At 36.8% G+C, this 21,180-nt stretch overlaps 1 protein-coding gene across 3 annotated transcripts in view; it reads right to left on the bottom strand.

Annotated features, from left to right (window-relative positions):
• Positions 1–21,180, bottom strand: part of Zranb1 (zinc finger, RAN-binding domain containing 1) — a 57,333-nt gene that overhangs the window by 15,170 nt on the left and 20,983 nt on the right. For all 3 annotated transcript variants that reach the window (XM_005401989.2, XM_013503034.1, XM_005401990.2), the window contains exon 3: positions 4,062–4,249. In XM_005401989.2, coding sequence (XP_005402046.1) covers positions 4,062–4,249 — 188 coding nt within the window. The remainder of the gene's footprint in view (positions 1–4,061; positions 4,250–21,180) is intronic.

The following is a 21,180-nucleotide window of genomic DNA, read 5'->3' as shown; positions in this document are numbered from 1 at the left end:
CAAAAAAAATATTCTTTGAAAATAAAAAGAAGAAAGTTAAACACTCTTCATCTACATGTTTCAAGCACCCTGACTTGAAATAAAGAAATCAAATTTAAACAAATTGTTAAAGAGTGAGTTTTACAGATAATTCAACTATGTAGTACTTGTGGACAACTAACTACAATAACCAGTAAAGAGGGTTTCAAAATCCCTGCATAACAGAGAAAGCTCCTATATAAAAATTTAGTTTTACTAAGACTTTACTGGCTAACATTGCTAAAATAGATACTAAAAGTGAAATTTTAAAAAAATAGCCTTTTCACCAGGCATGGTGGCACATACCTGTGATCTCAGAGACTGAGGCAAGAGAGGATCACTGTGAGCTCGAGACCAGCCTGGGCTACAAAGTGAGCTCAAGGCCAGCCTGAACTGTCTCACAAAAAGACATAAATAAATAAATAAAGTAAAAATAAAAATAGCCTTTTCCAATCTGCTAGCCCTCAGACCCTTTCTAAAAACTATAGAACTTACAAAAACAACCTATAAGGGAGTTCAAGGCCAGCCTGCATTACATAGTGAGACCCTGCCTCCACACCCCCCGCCAAAAAAAAAAAGTTGACTGGACCCTGAATACTGCAAAAATTCCAAGAAAAAACATGACCACCAAGTGTTACTCTTTTATCACCACTTTAAGCAGGACAGGTCCCTAAAGCCTGCTTGTCATCTTCTTGCCTCTTCAATATTATGATTTCCAACATCTTAATGCTAGTAGTTTTCAATGTAGGGTCCATGAACATGGGAAAGGTCCATGAATTTAAATGGGAATTTTATTTTAATTAAATTTAAATTCTTCAATTTCAGTAACTTCTTGCCCATAATAAAATGTATTTTCTTATAAATTACAAATCTGGCTTAGTATCTTGATAATTATATTTCAATTTAACTGATTTCATTTATAATCATACTTAATTTTATTTAAAAAGCTTTTTGATCCCCAGGTCCCACTATACTACCAACAAGTCCTTGACATAGGACCGGGGATATAGCTCAGTGGCCCAAGCACCTGCCTGGCAAGCGCAAGGTTGTGATTTCAATTCCCAGTACCAAAAAAAAAAAAGTCCTTGACATAAAACACAATGAAAAGTCTAGATACATATCCCAAAGTCAACCTTCTCCTGTTCTCATTCCAAAAGAACCTGGCTTTGTGCTTTCTCTGCAGACATATCCCAAACCCTTACTCACGTACTCTCTCAAGTCTCCCTACTTAACCCCCTTAATACTACCCTCTGATGTAACTACTCCACTGAGACTACAGTCTATTACCAATTTTATTTCTGATCTGGAACAAACCTCTTCCACCTCTCCCATGCTGTACCAGGATTAGTCTACATGTCTCATAGAATTTGGTAATGTTAAGAGTTTGCTGGTTCCTAAACTGATTCATAAAAGACACTGCAGGTTCCATCTGGATTACTCACTCACACTATATCCCTCTTTTGAATCATTTGGTCTGGATAAAACCAGCTGCCACATGAGTCAATATTATACAAGAGCGCACATGGCAAGGAACTGAAGCCTCCTGCCAAGAACCATGTGACTGGATCTTGGGAACAGATCTTTTAACCCAGGTGAGCTTCTTGACTAGACCACTCACCAACAACTTAACAGCAACTTTGTTATAAACGCAGCCAAAACTATCCCGCTAAGCCTCTACTGGATTCCTGACTCTTGCAAATTGAAGTAACAAATATTTATCTTAAACTACTACCTTTTCAAGTAATTTGTGACATGGCAGTAAGTAATAAATACACTAGTATTCTAATATCATACCACTGCCAGTTCTCAGTTTCTTAGGAGTCCAGTGACTTATGACAGCCCATTCTAAACTGTTTTCTACCAGCTTGAGGGAAACCTATGAATACCCTAAAAACTTTAACCAGGGCTCACAGCTGTTTTTTTATCTGTCTCCTGCTACCACCAGCAACTACACCACAGGAACATTCCTTCCAATTCACAACACAACTGGCATCACAACACAAACGCACCCAGGCCTTAGAGACCACACAGACCACATCTAACTGTTCTAGCCAATGTTCTTCCTGCTCTCTAATTACACGGTTCCTTTTCAATAGTGCTCTTCTCCTTTATACTCAGTAAACCTGCCCAATATTTTCATCCCAGACTTTGGTATCTCTAAACCTCACCTTCCTGAGCCCACCCTCCTTCCCCCTGGTGTCAATGGAAAAAACTGAATATAACGGCAGAAGACCACGATCACATTTTCATCTAACCTGCATGTTTTTTAACACCTTACACAGTGGCCTATACAAAATGGTTCCAAAATACTGACAAATTTGAATAAACATGCCTAAGTACACAAGCTGTATAATGACAAACTCTTGAGTTTAACTATGTACTTTTACTGTATTTCCCTTATTAAAAAAAAAATGTCCAGATGATAAAAAACATACCTTGGATATTGCAATCTTTATCATTTGTAACATCTACTTAGTTATCTAAGCCCAAAACTTCAAAATCAGTTCAGTCCATTATCTTACCACTACTCCCACATCCAGTGCACCTGCTCCTTAAGACTAAGTACATCTCTGTACCAGCCTGTTTCTTTCCATTTCCACAGTCTCTATGCTACTATCAGAGCTCTGGCCAGTCTCACTGCAACAGGCTCCTAACTAGGCTTGCCCCTCTCCAATGCAACCAAAACACAATGTGTTCTTATCAGTTCTTTGCTCTTGTCCTTGCTCGTCTTTCAGTGCCCTCAAGATTATCTCAAAATTCTCTGACAAGGAAGGCAGGCTCTCAGAATAATCTTCCCCTTTTACTGCCCTTAAAATAATCTTTAAGTTACCTTGATATAGAAGATCCTTCATAATCCTGCCCCTGTTCCTCTCTCACATTTCCCTTCTCTCAGTCCCCAATCACTACTCAATCATTCTGAATTATATACAAGTGAATTCACCACAAACACATACCATGACCTATGGCCACTGCATAAATGGTTTCCTCAAATCCTCTCCCTTGCTCCACTTCACATGGCTAACTCCTAGTTCTCCAGATTTAGCTAAACTATTACCTGGTCTAAGTACAAAGGGAGGACACCTGCAAACACCCACTAAGTCCACAGCACTTGGCACTTCATCACTACAAAAGCTGTAGAATTACCTATTCATTTTTCTACTTTTGTGGAAATTTACTGAAAGGAAGACCCAATGTCTTCACAATTCCATCCTCAGCATAGTGCCTGGCATACAGCATAGTCAATAAATATTTTTTAAATGAGTAACAGGTACATCCCAGTGCCTTTTAAACATAATTCAAGTAATGTTTAACTGAAATATTGTGGCAAAATGTCCTGCTTTAAAAGCACATGCTGGCTGGGGGATATAGCTCAGTGGTACAGCTCCCGCCTGGCAAACACAAGGTCCTGATTTCAAGTCCCAGCACCAAAAAAAAAAAAAAATAGGCATATGCTGGGCTGGGGACATAGCTCAGTGGTAGAGTGCTTGCCTAGCATGCACAGGCCCTAAATTCAATCCCCAGTACCACAAAAAAAAGCAAAACAAAACGAAACAAAACCCTAAAAGCATATGCTGCGGGGGTGGGGAGTGTATGTGCAGTCCTAGCTACCCAGAAATCTGAGGCAGGAAGATCACTGGAGCCCAGGAGTTTGAGGCCAGCCCAGGACACAGTTACACCTCATCTGAAAAGAAAAAATTAAAAAGCACACACCCTTAAAAATTCTGTACTATTAGTCAGACACAGCGGCGCACATCTGCAATCCTAGCCCTAATGAGGCTGGGGCACAAGGATCACTACAATTCTGAGGCCACCCTGGGCTATACTGTGAGTTCAAGGCCATCTAACTACACAGCAAGACCCTGTCTCAAAAAACAAAAATTACATAATGTTGAAATTGCTTGAGTTTAGTATGATTTCTTAAATGTGGGTAAAATATATATAAAATATTTAAGAACTGTTTAGAGAAACATTATAATGTCAAAAATGAAAGCTAACGAACATACTCCTTAGTATAAAATATTTAACCAAAATGCCACACTTACCTCTGTAAGCAATATGGCTAGCATATCCTGTCTTTGAAAACGTATAGCTAAGTGTACCAGAGTATAGCCAACATCAAAGGCAGAAGGACGGTTCAGCAAACGTACTTCATCAGCAGTGAGCTGACGTGCAATATCTCCTCCTGATGATTTGTATGCTTCTATGGCAGCTAAATCACCTTCTACTACCCCTAAAACAGCATCAAGATAAAAAAGCATTTAATTCTATCTTCCTTAATAAGAGGTACAAACCTGTAACGTTTATATCAAAATGTAAGTGTTTCTCTGTGCTTCCCTGGATCCTGAGATATCATTTAAATGTCCCAAAGAATACAAGGAAAATTGTATTTTTTTCCCTTTTTAAAATTTCTTTGCAGATCTGGAACTGTCTTAGTAGGCACTTACCTGTATCAGTGCTGTAGAAGAACTATTAGAATACAGTATCTGCATGGAAAGCCTGTAATCTAGTGTAAGAAACAAGACTTCAGAGAAGACAGGAAGCCCCCATACTGGGCCTAAGTTCATCTTGACTGCAGAACTGGAGAAACCAACACTACGCTTACAGTTGGTGTTGGGCTGCTTTTTTGTCCTATACTACATTCTTAAAAGTGAAATTAAAAAAAAAAAAAAAAAAACTGTGCTTTCCATACCGCTGTTAAGCTTTAGAACAACTTCCATCACAAGCTTTCATTGTAAGAAAAGTTTGTAATATTTTTTTTCAGATCCGCTCATAGATGAGACTTCCTTATACCTATCAAGAATTGCTAACAAAATAAAAATTGAATCAGATAATAAAACATTATAAACCAGTTTAGGGCAGAGGATAAAATAAACATCACTTTCTCCAAATTCATTTAAAAAAAAACCAAAACTTTCCATTCCCACTGAATCATTTTATTAATCTTAACAAATTACTGTTAAAAACCGTAATTGTGTTTACTAAGCTGTACAGTATGAATAAGCAGCCTTAGGGGGAAAAAGAAAGTGTAGATTAGCTTCCAATTTAATATAAACAGTGCTTTAAAAAAAACTATAGGATCATGTAATTTTAAGTTTTTCAAAAAATTATCGAACAGAATGCTAATACTATGTAAAAATATACTTAGTGTGCTTTAAAAAAGCATGTTTAAATAGCAATTTTGAATTAGGAATCAAGATAGATATATCTTACAGACTCGTATAATATAACAATCTTCCACTATACTAAAAGTAAAAAAAAGGCTTAAAATGACAATTCCCACATTCACTTAATACTCATGGCATACTGAGGTCATTAATAGGCAATACAAGAAACACAAAGCAATATGACGCCTATATTCAAAAAAGTCATTTATAATCATATCTATGGGCCATCTTTGAAAGTCTTCAGACATCATGGTTATAGATTCATTCTGCAAGTCCAGATCATTCCCCACAAAGAATGTCTCCTCTTCCTCCACAATACATTTTTCAGGTTAAGAACTCATCATAGAGCTAGACATGGTTGAATGCACCTAAAGTCCCAGCACTCAAGATGCTAAGGTGGAAGGATAACCTGAAGACACAGAGAGTGTGTCTTCCACCTCCAAAACAAAACAAAACACACAGTATTGAATTTTTTTTTTTGTTTTGTTTTGTTTTTCTCCGGTACCGGGAACCGAACTCACGACCTTGCACTTGCCAGGCAGGCGCTTTGCCGCTGAGCTAAATCCCCAGCCCCTAAAACACACAGTATTGAAGCTAAGACTGTAGCTAAGTGGTACAGTGTTTTGCCTAGCAATGTGGACCCAAGCCCTGGATCCAAGCTCAAGCCCTAGCAGCAACAAAACCAAACCAAAAAAAAAGAAAGAAAATCCTTCATGGTATTGATAATATCTTTTTGTAGGAAATTTTATTTTCACATCAATGTTGCTAATGTAGTCCTTGATATATGCCCATAAATTCACCTTTAAATCTCATCCCTAACCCATTTTATAAAAGCTTCAAAACATACTTATAAGCAACAGTGACCTAGAAGTTATTAGGGCTAAAATTTAGTTCAGTGGCGTGAGATAAGGGTGATAAACCAACCCAAAGGACAAAGCCAGAGAAAAGACACAGAAAGTGCTACTTGACCTAAAGACAATCCTGGAGCTAGAGATGCAGAACACTTGCCTAGTACACATGAGACCTAGGATCAAACTTGCACAAAAAACACATGCACAAACACATGCATAAAGTACAGTTACAGCATTTTCTATTTCTAACTATGCTGAAGTACACAACTCTGAAAACTTTTAAGTAACAGTTAAGAACTACCCCACAACTTTTTGAAAATTTAACACAGTTTATTTTATTTAAAACTGAGTATGCACAGCCTCTCCTTTTTTTCCACAGTATTTCTATATGAAGGCAATTATTTTTCCCTTCTGTCCTATGAAACCTAGAACTCAGGCTGGAGATGTAGCTTAGTGGTAGGTTGCTTGCCTATCATGTGTAAGGGCATCGTTCAACTCCCAGGACAACTAACTAACCAAACAAAAAAGCTGTAACATTTCAAGGTGTGTGCAGCATCACAGCATCTTGTTATTTTTTGCCTGTCTATAAAGTTGGTCTATAAAATCTCATAAAATATATGAAGTGTTCTAAGCTCTCCCAAAGGCAACCCAAGAGTTTGATTTACCTGAAATGAAACATCTATTCAAGTACACCTGTATGAACATGAATATATACAAATGTGTTTGTATATCTTTATTTTTTTATTTTCAAGTGACAAATACAATGTAATCTAAAACTAAACATCAAATTACTTCCTTTTTTGGCTTCACTGTCCTCACTATTTCTACTTACCTCACTATATAGCCTAAGTTTAAAATAGCAGTGGCGAACCTATGGCACACGTGCCACAGCAGGCAGACAGAGCCCTCTTTGTCGGCTTGCAAGTAAAATCACCCCAGCACTGCCCCACCACCTGAGCATCAGGATAACACAGGCCATGGGCATGCTCAGAAAGAAGTAGCAGCACCAGCTCTTTGTTTCACTGAAAGTTCTGTTATTTTTCATTTTAACACAAAAAAATACAAATGTAAGTTATTTTTTCTAAACTAAAACCTCAGTATTCAGAGGCTTAATTACAGTGTTGGCACTGCAGTAAGTGGGTTTGGGGTTGCAGTTTGGGCACTCGGTCTCGAAAAGATTCGCCATTACTGGTCTAAAAGAATCCCATCTTAAAATTTCTTTCTAGAGGGTGTGTGGGTATGTGTAGCACTGGCACTAGCTATATCCCTAGCCTTGTTTTAAAAACCTTTTACTTTGTGACAGGGTCTCACTAAGTTACTAAATTGTCCAGGCTGGGCCCAAATTTTCTATTATCCTACCTCAGCCTCCCAGAATCCTGAGATCACAGATGTGTTCTACCTACTACACCCAGCTTCTTAAAAATTCTTAAGAATATATTCCCTCTCTAATGTTTCTGCACGATTTTTGAAACTAGAAGTTAATTAGCACAATCAAGGAGACGCAAATCACAGACCAAACAGCACACAATCACTGTGCTTTAGAACTACAATTCATATTATCCATTCTGCCTTCACAGTAAATGCTGTTAAAAAATAAAAACAGGGCAAGGTGTGCTGTGCACGCCTGTAATCCCAGCACTCGGGAGGCTGAGGCTGGATGACTGCCGTGTATTTAAGGCCAGTCTGGGCTACAAAGTGAGTTCAAGGTCAGCCAAAACTCCATAGCGAAACTCTGTCTCAAAAAGACAAAACAAATACATACACACACACATAACTTCAAAATGCTAAACTGCATAATATATATCTCAATAACACTGACACACACGTACACACACAACCAAGATTTGCTTAGCCTAATCCCAAACATCAAAAACAATGAATTACTCCTCCCACCCCTAACGCTACACTGACTGAATTGCAGAAAGACAATGCTCTACTTATCCCCCAGATAGAGTATGAAGTTTCTTCTCTGTTTTTCACAGCACAAAATTCTCCAAACTTCCAGGACAATGAACACATATTTAAGTTTAGGCACAGAATATTTAAAAGGAAATACCCTACTGTCTAGTATCTTGTGAATATATAATTACATTGTCTTAACAAGAATAAGCTCAGCCTCAATAACTAGTGAATTTTTACCTACAAAGATTAGTAAACTTAGAAATCAAATTTCATGAGAATGACATTAAGCTCTCCAAATTTTTATTGTATCTTTATTACACATACCTCCAAGAAAAATACTGATGAAGCTTAGGCCCTTCTACATAGATTTTCACTTTGAACAGAGTTTATAGTATATTGATGTAATTTAAACTTCTAGCCACCATTTTTTCTAAATATAGGGCAAAGAAAAAAAATATGCGGCAAGGGGAGGGCATCACCACAGTATATGGGAAAAAAAGCAAGATGTCTGAGTTCTTTAAATTGCACGCTGACAATTTTTAGTATCAAGGATAAAAGTAGGAAGAAATAATAGAAGTGATAGGAAAAGTGTAAATAAATGTAAGTGCTAAAATCTCGCTTTACAGAAAAAAGGGCAGGTGGGATGCAGTGTAAGAAAAAGAAATATGACCTGTATCTGTTTTCTAGCTTACTGACAACTCATGGTGCCTCCAAGAATAACTGAAGCGTATTTTTTTATACTTTTTATTAATTGAACAAACATACTTTCTGTCCCTTCCTCCTCCATGTTATGATGGCAAGTCAACCAAAGGCTCTATAAGATTACTTGTATACAACTAACCTGTAATATCATTTTTTATATATAGTGATATGTAACTGCAGGTAAAGGAAAGAGTTGATGTATTTTAAAAAACACAAAAACTGAAAGATACTGCATTATATATTAATAGCTACTAAGTATTTTTAAAAAGATGATGGCAGCAGCAGCAACAATAATTCATGTCCTATAAGCTGGGCCAGGAGTAAAGCTTAACATATTCTGAAGCCACAGACCAATAAGTCACTGGGGACTTCACAGCTACTATGGAACTCCGTTGGTTAGCATATGGAGCTGGCTTATAATGTTTAGAAAACAGACTTATTTTTTTCCCCCATGTATGGCAAAGTTTTCAAAGTTTGGCCTTACTTTCCTTTATGACATAAAATCGTAAGGGTAACTTTGAAAAGAATGCCAAATGGTTAAAAAAAAAAAGCCAGGACTTACCTGAGCCCACATGGGCCAGCTCAACACTACCCTGGAGTTCTATGGTAGCTGTGACATTACAGCATGCTTTATGCTGTGGGGTCAGGTTGGACCTGGAGTCAGCAGGCACAATTTCAGGAACCCTTAAAGAGAAAAGTTAGTTTTAAGTGGTAATGCTCAGCATGTCCTACAAGATGGTCAGCAGAAAGAAGCAGATGTGGCTGGCTGTAACGTCTAAGCGTCTTTCCTCTATCTGGTTTAAATCATTTAAGTGGTTTTACATATTAACAAAAAACTATACCACCCAGTAATACTTTTTTTAAGTACCCTAACCATTTGGCTAGAGTTAATCACAAATCTCATTTAGATAGTTGCAGCAAACTCCATACTCGAAATATGAACTGCTTTTTAAATGAAAATGCTCTCAATATTTTTAAGTGTACCTTCAAACAGGCACAAGCACAGGGACAATCCCAGAAACAGTTTGAACAGACCAAACTGCATTCAAGTTGCATTTTCCACATAATAACCAATGGCAAAGATTAAGACCTATCATTTTTCCATTTCCAGAGTAGTACTATAGAACAATAACCTTTCAAAACACCAACAGATATGAAATCTGTATCAAGACTACCTTCTACTCCTTATTTTCAATCTCCATTATTAAAATAATCTCTTTAGAAAACCAAAAAACCAGTAAGTAAAATAGTCTCTAAAGCCTTTTAAATATTCTATTATTAATTATAACAAACCATCAGAAACAGTTTATGCTTCTAGGCTCTCACCTCCTTACATATTTGATTAAACTGCTAATCCAACTATTGTGGAACCATAAATCCCCAAAGTCATGAATAATACCTGAACTGGTAAGACACCTTCACAAGAAAGAAGATCCTGCTATGCAGGAGGAATTACTGCTGAAAGTAAGATGGAAAGATTAAAAAAAAAAAAAAAAAAAGCAAGACACAAAGTTATCTTTGAGACAAGTAATCAAAGATGAATACAAATATTAATAGGTTAAAGAAAAATTACAAATCAAATATCACCAAGTTACTCCACTGAGGGAAATTAAGGTTCTTAAAAACGTAGGATTCTAAAAGTGTATTTTTAAACTCACATAAAATAACATATACCAAAGCCACATTCACCACTGCAATCAAAAGTTTTTCTGATTTCAAAATAAAATTTTAATTTTAAGTCTAAATTTAGATTTTTAGAAATACACTATTTTAGGCAGACCTGCTGAGACTGAATATTCTAGCTCAGTGGTGGGGATCCTAACGCATGCATGTTATTTATTTAAAACAAAAGATGCTAATGTATGGGTTGTTTTTTCTGAACTAAAACCTCAACATACAAGTTTAAGTGTAGTGTTGGCACTTTGCAATAAACAAGTAAGTTTTGGGCTGCAGTTTCGGCACTCGCCTGTAAAAGGTTCACCATCACTAGCCTGGCCTACTCTTTTTTTAGAAGTAAAAAAAACAAGAAGGTAAGTGAATGTTAACAAAGGTGGGGAGTTGTGGAGAAAGAGTAAAAGGAAAAACTCATGCTTTATCTCAACTTTATACTGTTGACACCATACCCACTGAACCCTTCTTCCAGTCAAAAGTACAGATTAACATAATCATCAAATTAAAAGAGATGTTAATATCAACCTTTCTGGGCTGGGGATTTAGATCACTGGCACAGCGCCTGCCTGGCAAGCACAAGGTTTTGAGTTCGATTCCTGATACCGGAAGAAAAACAAAAACAAACAAACAAAAAAAAAAGTCAACCTTTCATCTTGATAAGATCCCCAGGTAGATGAGCATAACACTAAAATCTGTCATCCAGCCACAGCATTAGAAGGTGTTACACCTTCATGGCCCTGCCACACGCACACCCACAGAAGGAGTTTATTTTGCACAACAGTTTTAGGCCCATATATTCAATGACACATTACACATCATCATCACATTTGTGTAAAACAACTCTGCCGACTCCTGATGTTCAGGAAAAATGATAACTGATATCCAACTCAGGTGCCTTACCTTTCTGAACTCCTTTTCCCCACAGCCCAATATAAACTCCAACTCTGATAACTCCTTTCAGGTTCTTGCTCATGGTGTGCTTTCTTGATTTTGAAGGGTCCAAACACACACAATTCCCTCTAACAAAAACATCTTTCCTTCTTCTTCTAAGGTTTAAAAGCCCTCTCCAAGTCTCCTAACGAGATTAGGTTATATGTTCCTCTAACAGTCTGTACTTCTGAGCCATATTAGCTTGCTGAATTGTTATGCTCTCCCACCAGAACATAAACTCTTTTGACAGCCATGACTATTTCATGCTTGGGAACACATTCAGCAAATATCGAAATGAATAAGTGAATTATGAAACAGACAATGAAAAGGTAAAAACAATTTTTAAATGTAAATGAGGAAGTAGGATGGACAACTGCTTATCAGATTTTTAAGGATGAAATAAAGCCAAAATTATTTAAGCCAAAGTGTGATGTCTTCTCTCTGTGTGTATATGTGTGTGTGTAGTAGTCAAGATCACTGGGACATAATAACTGACACTACAGATTTAAAGGACAGGTTTATTTTCGCTCACATTTTAGTCATGGTCCATGGGTTCCAAGGAAGAAACAGCATGGCAGAGGGGAATGGTGGAGGAAGAGCAGCTCACATCATGGCAGTCAGGAAACAGGGAGAGAAGCAAGAAGATATATACCCTCACGATACCTCAATAAATTTAGTATTAAAATATTTATACACATTTTTCTTTTCCTTATGTGTTTATATACTTTTTTTGATACTCTGCATATGTGCCTCAAAACAAACTCTTGCTCAAGAATCATCTGTAGAGATGGAAGCACCAAAATCAATGAAGAAAATATTTAATCATTCATATTAGTGGGAATTATCTGGAATATTTTAAGCCTTAGTTCAATCCAAAAATTGTACACAAAGATAAAGTATTAGTAAGTCATCCTACCGAAAGTGAGAAAGTGCAACAGATACAACATAGTATTTTAATATGTATATTATTTATGCTTCCATAGACGTCACATAACTTGACAAAAATCACTGAAAATACTTGAACAAAAGATACGAATCAACAATTCACCAAAAAAAAAAAGACTAATAACATGGGATTAGGGATTGTACACTGCCCTTAATAATAAATACCAGCAAAGACCTCCAAGAGGTGTCTCACATTGCTGCTAATAATAAGGAATAGGGGAAAAAAAAAAAGGAATAGGTTAACTTCTTTATATCACATATTCACTTCTTAAGATATGAAAATATTTTAATTCAAAATATAAGGCTCAATGAAATGAGAGAATATACAGTAATTTCAACCCTGTAAAAATTTAAAAATGACACAAAAAACTGAAAGATTTTCTCTAGGCAGTAACAGTATAAATTAAACTATTGAGTTTTTTTTCATAACTTTTCTTATGTCTAAATTTTCTCTAATATGCACAGTCTGGTTTTACTATTTAAAAATCTTAAACTCATACACTGCTACAGGAAGTCAGTACAATGTCTAAACTTGATAAAAAAAGAAATAATGGTGCATCCATTGACTGATGAACAGATAAGCAAAACACAACAAATGTATGCAGTATTATTGTCCTTAAAAACATTTTTTTTATAAAGAAATTTTAACAATTGCCACAACATAGAGGAACCTTAATGAAGACTAAAATAAGCTGGTCACAAAAGGACAAATACTGTATGATTCCATTCATATTGGTTCTCATAATAACCACTTTCACAGAAAGTAGAATGCTAGTTGCCACAGCTAGGATACAGCAAATTAGAGTTATTGTTTAATACTTTGCAATATGGAAGAAGTTCTAGAGATGGATGGTGATGTTTGTACAACAATATAATGATAAACGCCACTGATACAACTTTAAAATTAATTAAATGGGGGCCTGATGTGCAGTTCAGGAATATAGTACATCCCAGCAAGTTCAAGGCCCTGTGTTCAATCCCTAGCACTAGTAAAATATTTAAATAAAACTAGATTAAAATGAGTAAAATGATCAAAGTTGTTAGGTATAATTTACCACAATTAAATTGTAAAATAAAAGCACAATGATAGAGGGGCACTAAGACACTATTTAGACATATTAGAGGTAATACCTCAGAGTGACCTATACAGTATTCCTCCCTCAAAAGAAAGAAAAAAAAAAAAAAACTTATCATAATAAGAAAGCCTAAACATCCAAATCAAGAATAATTCTGCAAAACTGGACTTTTCAAAAACATTAATGTTGGGCTGAGGATATGACTCAATGGTAGAGTGCCTAGCATGCGCATGGCCACTAAATTCAATCTCCAGGGCTGGGGATTTAGCTCAGCGGCAAAAGCGCCTGCCTGGCAAGCGCAAGGTCGTGAGTTCGGTTCCCGGTACCGGAGAAAAACCAAAAAAAGAAGGAAAAAAAAAAAAAAAAACAATCTCCAGCACTGCAGGGAAAATAATAAAGAATTTTTTTAATTCATCTCTTGAAAGAATAAATTAAAAAACTAGGTATTCCTGAGAGGCTGAGACAGGAGGACAGCTACAAGTTCAAGGCCTGCATGTGCTTGCTACACAATGAGTTCTACTACAGAACTACAGAGCAAGACTGTCTCAAAAAAACAAAACAAACAAAAAATAACAACTAGGCACTGCTCTAGATTAGAGGAAACTAAACACAATGGACTTACCATGTAATCCTTGATTAAACAGGGTGAAAGAACACCACCAATTAATTACTGAAGGTACTGGTGAAACTGAATACAGACATTCAATATTAAATTTCTTGCATGATTATACCATGTGGCTATGGAGGAAAAATGTCTTTGTTATTGAGAATTAAATGCTGAAGTATTTAGGGGCAAAGTACCATGATGTATGCAGCTAACTCAAGTACTGTACTTTAGGGAAAAAAAAAAAATCTGTGAAAGAGTGAGAGAGAAATACAAAAAATCAAATATAACGAAGTAAACTGGGAAATCTATGTCAAAAGTGTGTAGTATTAACTGTATAACTTTTACAGAAGCTATGAAATTTCTCAGAGTAAAAGGTTGTCAGTGAAAAAAACGGTTGTCTCTGTACAACAGAACTGGAAGTGACGAGGAGAAACTGCCTTTCTAAATCCACTTAAGCTGGTTCTGATTTTTTACCAACATATATATAATTTTTTTGTTTTGTTTTGTTTTTTGGTTTTTGGTTTTTGGTTTTTGGTTTTTCGGTTTTTCTCCGGTACCAGGAACCGAACTCACGACCTTGCACTCGCCAGGCAGGCGCTTTTGCCGCTGAGCTAAATCCCCAGCCCCCATATATATAATTTAGTAAGACTTTTTTGTGGTAGTACTAGAGTTTGAACCCCAGGGCCTTCGCACTGAGCAACATCTCCACCGCTTTTTTTTTTTTTTGAGAAATGGTTTCATTAAGTCACTAAATTTTTCAGATGGGTTCAAACTTGGAAATCTCCTACATGCTGAGACTACTGGCTTGGGCCACCACACCCACCTTACTTTTAAAAGATTTTTTATACTTTAGACTCCAGCAATTCAAGTCTAAACAAGTCCTTTTACATTTAATATTAAAAAATACATCTAGACGACTTAATTCAGACTGTCCATTTAATACTGTAGTTGTTTTAAACTGTAAGTCTTTATTACATCAATGATGCGTATTCAAATGTATCATGTAATCAAAACTCAGCAGACATTTTCTTTCTCACAGTAAGAAGTACACAGCCAGGCATGGTAGCGCATGCCTGTAATCCCAGCACTCAGGAGGCTGAGGTAGGAGGATTGTTGTGAGTTCGAGACTAGCCTGGACTACAAAGTGAGCTCCAGGCCAGCCTGAACCACATAGCGAGACCCTGTCTCAAAAAGACACACACACACACACACACACACACACACACAAGAAGTACACATTACCAAGCTTGTATAATCAATCACTTGTGAAAGCCAGAAATTATGTCTCAGGCAGACCAGAGGCAACCAGAATATGGCTAGGCCTCTATGTCTGCCATCATCACCCACTTGCCTTAATAATAAGGTACTCCAACCCTGGAAGTTTACTTTAATCCCAAGTGTCAAGAAGTACTTTGAAATCCCAGACTGAAGTGGCCAGCATCAGTTAATAGTGGAAAGGATATTGCTGAAAATTCTACAATTCACTTTAAAATCATAACATAAGATGCTATTTTATATCCAGAATTCCAAAATCACAGAGGGAAATCCTTAAAACTGTAAAGGAAAAATAAGACAAAAACAAACCTAAAGTAGTAACTCCTTTCATGGTGCTAACAATAATTCTACCTCCTATGCATAAACTACTGTTGGTAAGGAGTAACTCCACAAGCAAGAATGTATATAGTGAAAAGGGTAGTGTAGTCTAAATAGCTATACACACAACCCACATTAAGAGTATTACACAAAGTTAATCAAGGACATACAAGGAACTGCCAGCATTCTGGCAGCTTACTTTCCTTTTATGGATACAGCACCAAAGATTTGCTATAGTAGTCTGCCTGTATTGTGGATTCTCTTAAAATCTTTTAGTAGACTATATTCACTCAAACCATTTATTGGAAAAAAAAAAAAAAAAAAAAAAACAAGGCAACTGGACAGTTTTACATGTCAAAGACTAGGATCTAAGAACTTATTTTCTGGCTCTGCCTTCATTCATATGTATAGCAATGTATTAAGAAAAAGAGAACACTATTTCAGAAAAGTATCTTTGAGCAGAGCACTCAGTCTGGCAGCAATATAAAAACAAAGTACACAATCTAGCACTTTAAAAAATAACAATTTAAATCTAACAAAACAAGAGAATAATATCGGCAGGTTCCTTTGTTAGCTCCCAGAAAACAATTTCTAAAAAAAGCAGACCTGCTGGGCCAATAATGATAACTGCAAAGCAATTCCACAGGGCAGTTAAAATTCTATAATGGAAAACAGACTGTCCAAATGGCTGTAGTATACCAAGCTGAAAATAGGCCAACACAAGCAAAGCTAACAAATAGTTCAGAAACATCACACGAAGTACCAAGTTTAAATAATATGATGTAACCATGGAATTGTATGGAATATTAGCAGATGACAGATTACCCTGGGTTACAGCAATCAGCTTCACATAGGCTTTGTGTTTATTTTGCTGCCTTGAAAAAAGTCAAGACTGAAAACACTATTCATAGGCATCAAACATGACTTTAAAATTCCAGTAACAGTGCTCTTCTCAATCATACCAAGTGCAGAGGGGGGCTTTAAAAGCTTTGTCTAGAAAAGAGCAATAACAAGGCCACTTCATATCCAGCAAGCCAGCCACTCTGTGCTTCAACATATATTAACAAAATAAATTCCCTCTAAGAATCAACTTAAGTAAAATTTTTCTGACTTGCCAAATTACTTACCAAAGATACTTGGTTTTTTTAATGCTATTTGTATGCATTTCCTATTGCTGCTCTAACATATTACTATAAATTTACTGACAATAAAAGTCAGGCATAGTGTTAAGTGTCTATAATCCCAGTACTCTAGCAAGCCAAGACAGGAGGCTCCCAAGTTTGAGCCCAGCCTAAGCAATTTAGTGATCAGCAAGACCCTGTCACAAAATAAAGGGACTAGGGAAGTATCCAGTGTGAAGACTTTGGGTTCAATTTCCAGTACTTTAAAAAGCAACTTTTTCTTTTTTTCTTTTTAAGACAATTATGTCTATGTAGCCCAGGCTGGCCCCCAACTTGCAACTCTCCTGGCTCAGCCTCTCAAGTATTGGGATTACAGGGGTACACTACCACACTCATATCTTTAAACTGAGATCAGAAATTCATGGTGGATCTTACAGGGCTTTGCTCCTTCAAAAGGCTTTTCTGCCACGTACAGGCTGTCTGTCCACATTCCTGAAGTCCTACTGTTCCATCTGTTTACCCGCAGACACCTCTCCTGCGGCACTCACTTTCCTGTCTCCCTTTAAGGATGGACTTCGTTTACATTACCCACCTGGATAATCCAAGGTAACCTCTCCATCTCAAGATTCTTAATCATGTCTGTAAAGATCTCTTTTGCCATGAAAGGTAGTACACTAATAGATTCTGAGAACTGGAATGTGGATTTGGGGATATGGAGCATTATCCTACCTGTGACACTGAAATATTAGTCATTTCACAGTCATAAAAAGAAGCTCAAAGGAGTATTGAGGGGAATAAATCTATTAAAAAGATAAGTAGTATCCAAGTAAAAAATGCAAATTTGGACACTACAGTAACTAATCTCATCAACTGTATTTTTAAAAAACCTTATGTTTTGTGCTTTCATGTAAGTCATCAATAAAATGTCTTTGAAGCAAATCAATAATTTTTAAAGCTAAGGAGTACTAAACTAGAGAATAGTTGCCTATTCTATTTTTTTCTACACAGTTATTTGTATGCTCTGAGTTCCTCTAATGTTAGAAAATGAGCAAATGGCACACGCCTGTAATCCCAGCACTCAGGAGGCTGAGGCAGGAGCACTGCTGCAAGTTTGAGGCCAGCCTAGGCTACAAATTTGAATTTAAGGCTATCCTGAACTGCATTGTGAAACCCTGTCTCAAAAAGACCAAAAAAAAAAAAAAAATCAACCCAAACATCTGAGTGGGGCAGGGGGACATGGATTGAACCTACAGCTTCACACATGCTAAGAAAGGATAGAAAAAAAAGAAAAGAAAAAAAAAGGATAGGAAAGACATCTATCACTGACCTACCTCCCTAGCATTGTTTATTTTTGTTCTTAAGGTAAAGTCTCACTTACTTTCCCAGGAAACCTCAAACTTGCAATGCTCCTGCCTCAGCCTCCCAAAAAAGCTGAGATTATAAGCATGCACCACTGCACTTGATCCCAAAGATGTCTTATAGAGTAAACTCACTCTGTGTCCAATAAAAAGATTTCATTTTCTGTTTAATATGGTAATTTCCTTGATATAAGTCACCTTGTAGTCATCCTAGTTCATAATACTAACATCTCTTAAAACTAACCTAAATGATTTTTCTTCAAAGTTAATCTAATTCTGTTTGGATTACTGTACAACACCTTTTCATTTAATCAGAAATGGATTTCAAAACTACAAATTAAAAAAATGAAGGTTACATTTTATAATCGTTTATTTTTCCATAGAGAAGGAAAAGTAACACAATACAACCTTAATAGCTTCTTCCCTTAAATAAAAACCTTCAATGGACAAATTATATGTCCACATACACAAGTCTTAATACTAATACCAATACAAACTGTAGAAAATATTTCAAAATGTAATAAGTCTATGTATTGCTAATTTTTGTTGAAGAGTAAAGCCCAAATGGACAAGCACCTGCGAAAAAAATACAACCTAAATTATAAAAGCTTCTACAGTTACATCTAACACCACAGTGAGGACATGTAACAAATGACACAGGGTATAAGTTTCTAGCAAGAGCACAAAAACACAACTGGCATCAATATGGAAAATGCTTCAAATATTGATTTTCACTAGGTCTGGTGGCACATAAATCCCAGCACTCTGAGCGTGGAGACAGGAGGATCAAAGTTCAAACCCAAACTAGGGTTTGACTTAGCAAGATCTTGCCTCAAAAACAATTTTTTTAAAGAACTGGAGATGCAGCTCAGCACAAATGCTGAGTTCAATTCCCAGTACTGTCAAAAATATGTTTTGTATTTTCAACCAGTTATAAGGAAACATTATCGTATATAACATTATTTTTGCAGATAATTAGAAAAAGTTAATTCCAGGATTAACTCTATTTTCTGTTATTTTTAAAATCACCTGTTTTTGTATATGCCAAGATCATAAAGCATGACAAATTTCATTCAGAAATAATCAAGGCTACAATTTTCAGGATTCCATTTCAGCTTGTTCCTTGACAGAGAGATTCTGGTTCCACTTATAAACAAGTGATTGATTCTCAAGAAGATACTAGTACAAACTGCAAGTCACCCCAAAGTATCAATGCACCACAGGAAGCATTACTGATTCACACATTCTTTAAAGTTAAAAGTTGTACATACCACTGCTATTGAACAAACAAGTATTTCTGTATACAAATTCCAGTTTCAACCTGTACTTGTTATAGATGCTCGGGGCCTTGTATGTGCTAGACAAGTGCACTACCTCTGAGCTACACCTCCAGCCTTTAAGCTTAATTCCTTTTTTATTTGTTTTGTTTTGGTTTTTTTTGAGTCTTGCTATATAATTCAGTCTAGCCTTGAACTCACTATGTAGCCCAGGCTGGGCTTGCCCCTGAGTGCTGGCATTACAGGCACATGCTACCATACCCAACCGAGCCTGACTCCTTACCCTTATACTTTCAACACCCTCACCACACATCAGTTCTTTCCCAGCTTCATTAGCAGGCACACTGGGCAAACTAAAAAAGATACTAATTAAAAGTGAAACAAAATGGGGTATGAAGTGTAGTTCAGTGACAGGGTGCTTGACTTTAGGAAAGTATCCAACAAGACCCTGAGTCACATCCCCAACAATACATGCGTGTGTGCGCACACATGCGTGCGAGCGTACACACACACACACAGTGAGAAAAATCGCAAGCAGGAGGTTACAGGTCCAATGAGAAAGAAAACATTTTCATATAAAAATTCTACTCAGCCAGGCATGGTGGTACACTCTGATCCCAGCAATCAGGAGGCTGAGGCAGGAGGAGGATTGCCATGAGTTAGAGGTCAGCCAAGAACCAAATACAAAAATTTTATTCAGCCAGGCATGGTGGTGCACTCTGATTCCAGCAATCAGGAGGCTGAGGCAGGAGGAGGATTGCCATGAGTTAGAGGTCAGCCTTTTTTGGAGACAAGGTCCAGTACAAAGCAGGACCCTGCCTCCAAAAAAAAAAAAAAAAATTATTTGATAGCACTTAAGGTACAGGAAACAATGTTTAATCAAACACTACTGTCAGTGAAAGTACAAAGATAGAGAAAGTAGTAAAAGTAAGGGAAAAAAAATTCTGACTTCAAACATTTCGTATTCACAGACTGCCTTGTGACAAACTGAGGTTTCTCTACCCTTGCCAGCTAAGATTCCACCACACTTACCACTTCAGTCTGACACCAGGAAGGAGGAGACCTAGTGCCACTGGGTCAAGTCCCTAGTAGTCTGTAAGGTGAAGAAATATACAGAAAGCTAGAAAGAAAGCAAAGAATCTAGAAATTCAGGAAAGAAGCAGGGTAACAGTCTGTTCATCTAGACCCCCCAACTCCCAAAAAGGTTCATGTACTGACTGACTTAACAAATATGAGTAACCAATATGTAGCAGGCCCTGTTCTAGTACAGTACTAGAAAGCAGCTGAGCCAAATATTCACAAGTCTAGACCATCAGAAACCTAAATTTCAAGGGACAAGCTAAATAATAAACACAATGATCAAATACATCAGGAGGTTACAAGTGTTATGAAGAAAATTAAAAACGGAAGCAGGGGGTATAGGAAAAAGATGAAATTTTAGATATAGCAGTCAGGAGTGTCTCACTGAGAAGGCATTATTTGAGAAAATAAGTGAAGGAAGTTGTTTAGCAAATCCTACATTTGGAAAGAGTAATGTAAGCAGTGGAAAGTCCTAAGCCCATGATGGAGAACCTTTTAGAGCTTTCAATGATAACAAACAGCCGCCAGTTGCTGCACAGGTGCCACAGGTTCACCACCACTGCCTAAGGCTTGTAGGTAAAAACAGAAAAGGTAGTCAGAGTGAAATGAGCCAAAGTTGACAGTAGAGTTCAGAGGTGAACAATGTGAACTGGGAGAAAAGAGACACAGAGTATATACACAGCCTTTGGTCTTTAAAGGGCTCTGGCTTTTACTCTTAGTCACACAGGTAGTCCCTAGAGAGTTCCAAGCAGAGGATTTTTTGGTTTTGTTTTTTTAAGAGTAGCTCCTATATTAAAAGCAGACTGTAAGTGACAACAGGGGGGAGGGGTGGAACAAGATGGTGAAAAGTGGTTATATTCTGGATATATTTTGAAGGTAAAGTC

The sequence above is a fragment of the Chinchilla lanigera genome, unplaced genomic scaffold (assembly GCF_000276665.1).
Source record: "Chinchilla lanigera isolate Chin_1 unplaced genomic scaffold, ChiLan1.0 scaffold00076, whole genome shotgun sequence".
NCBI classification, from domain to species: domain Eukaryota; kingdom Metazoa; phylum Chordata; class Mammalia; order Rodentia; family Chinchillidae; genus Chinchilla; species Chinchilla lanigera.
Note: the sequence above shows the minus strand (reverse complement) of the source record. Positions and strands in the feature narration are given on the sequence as shown.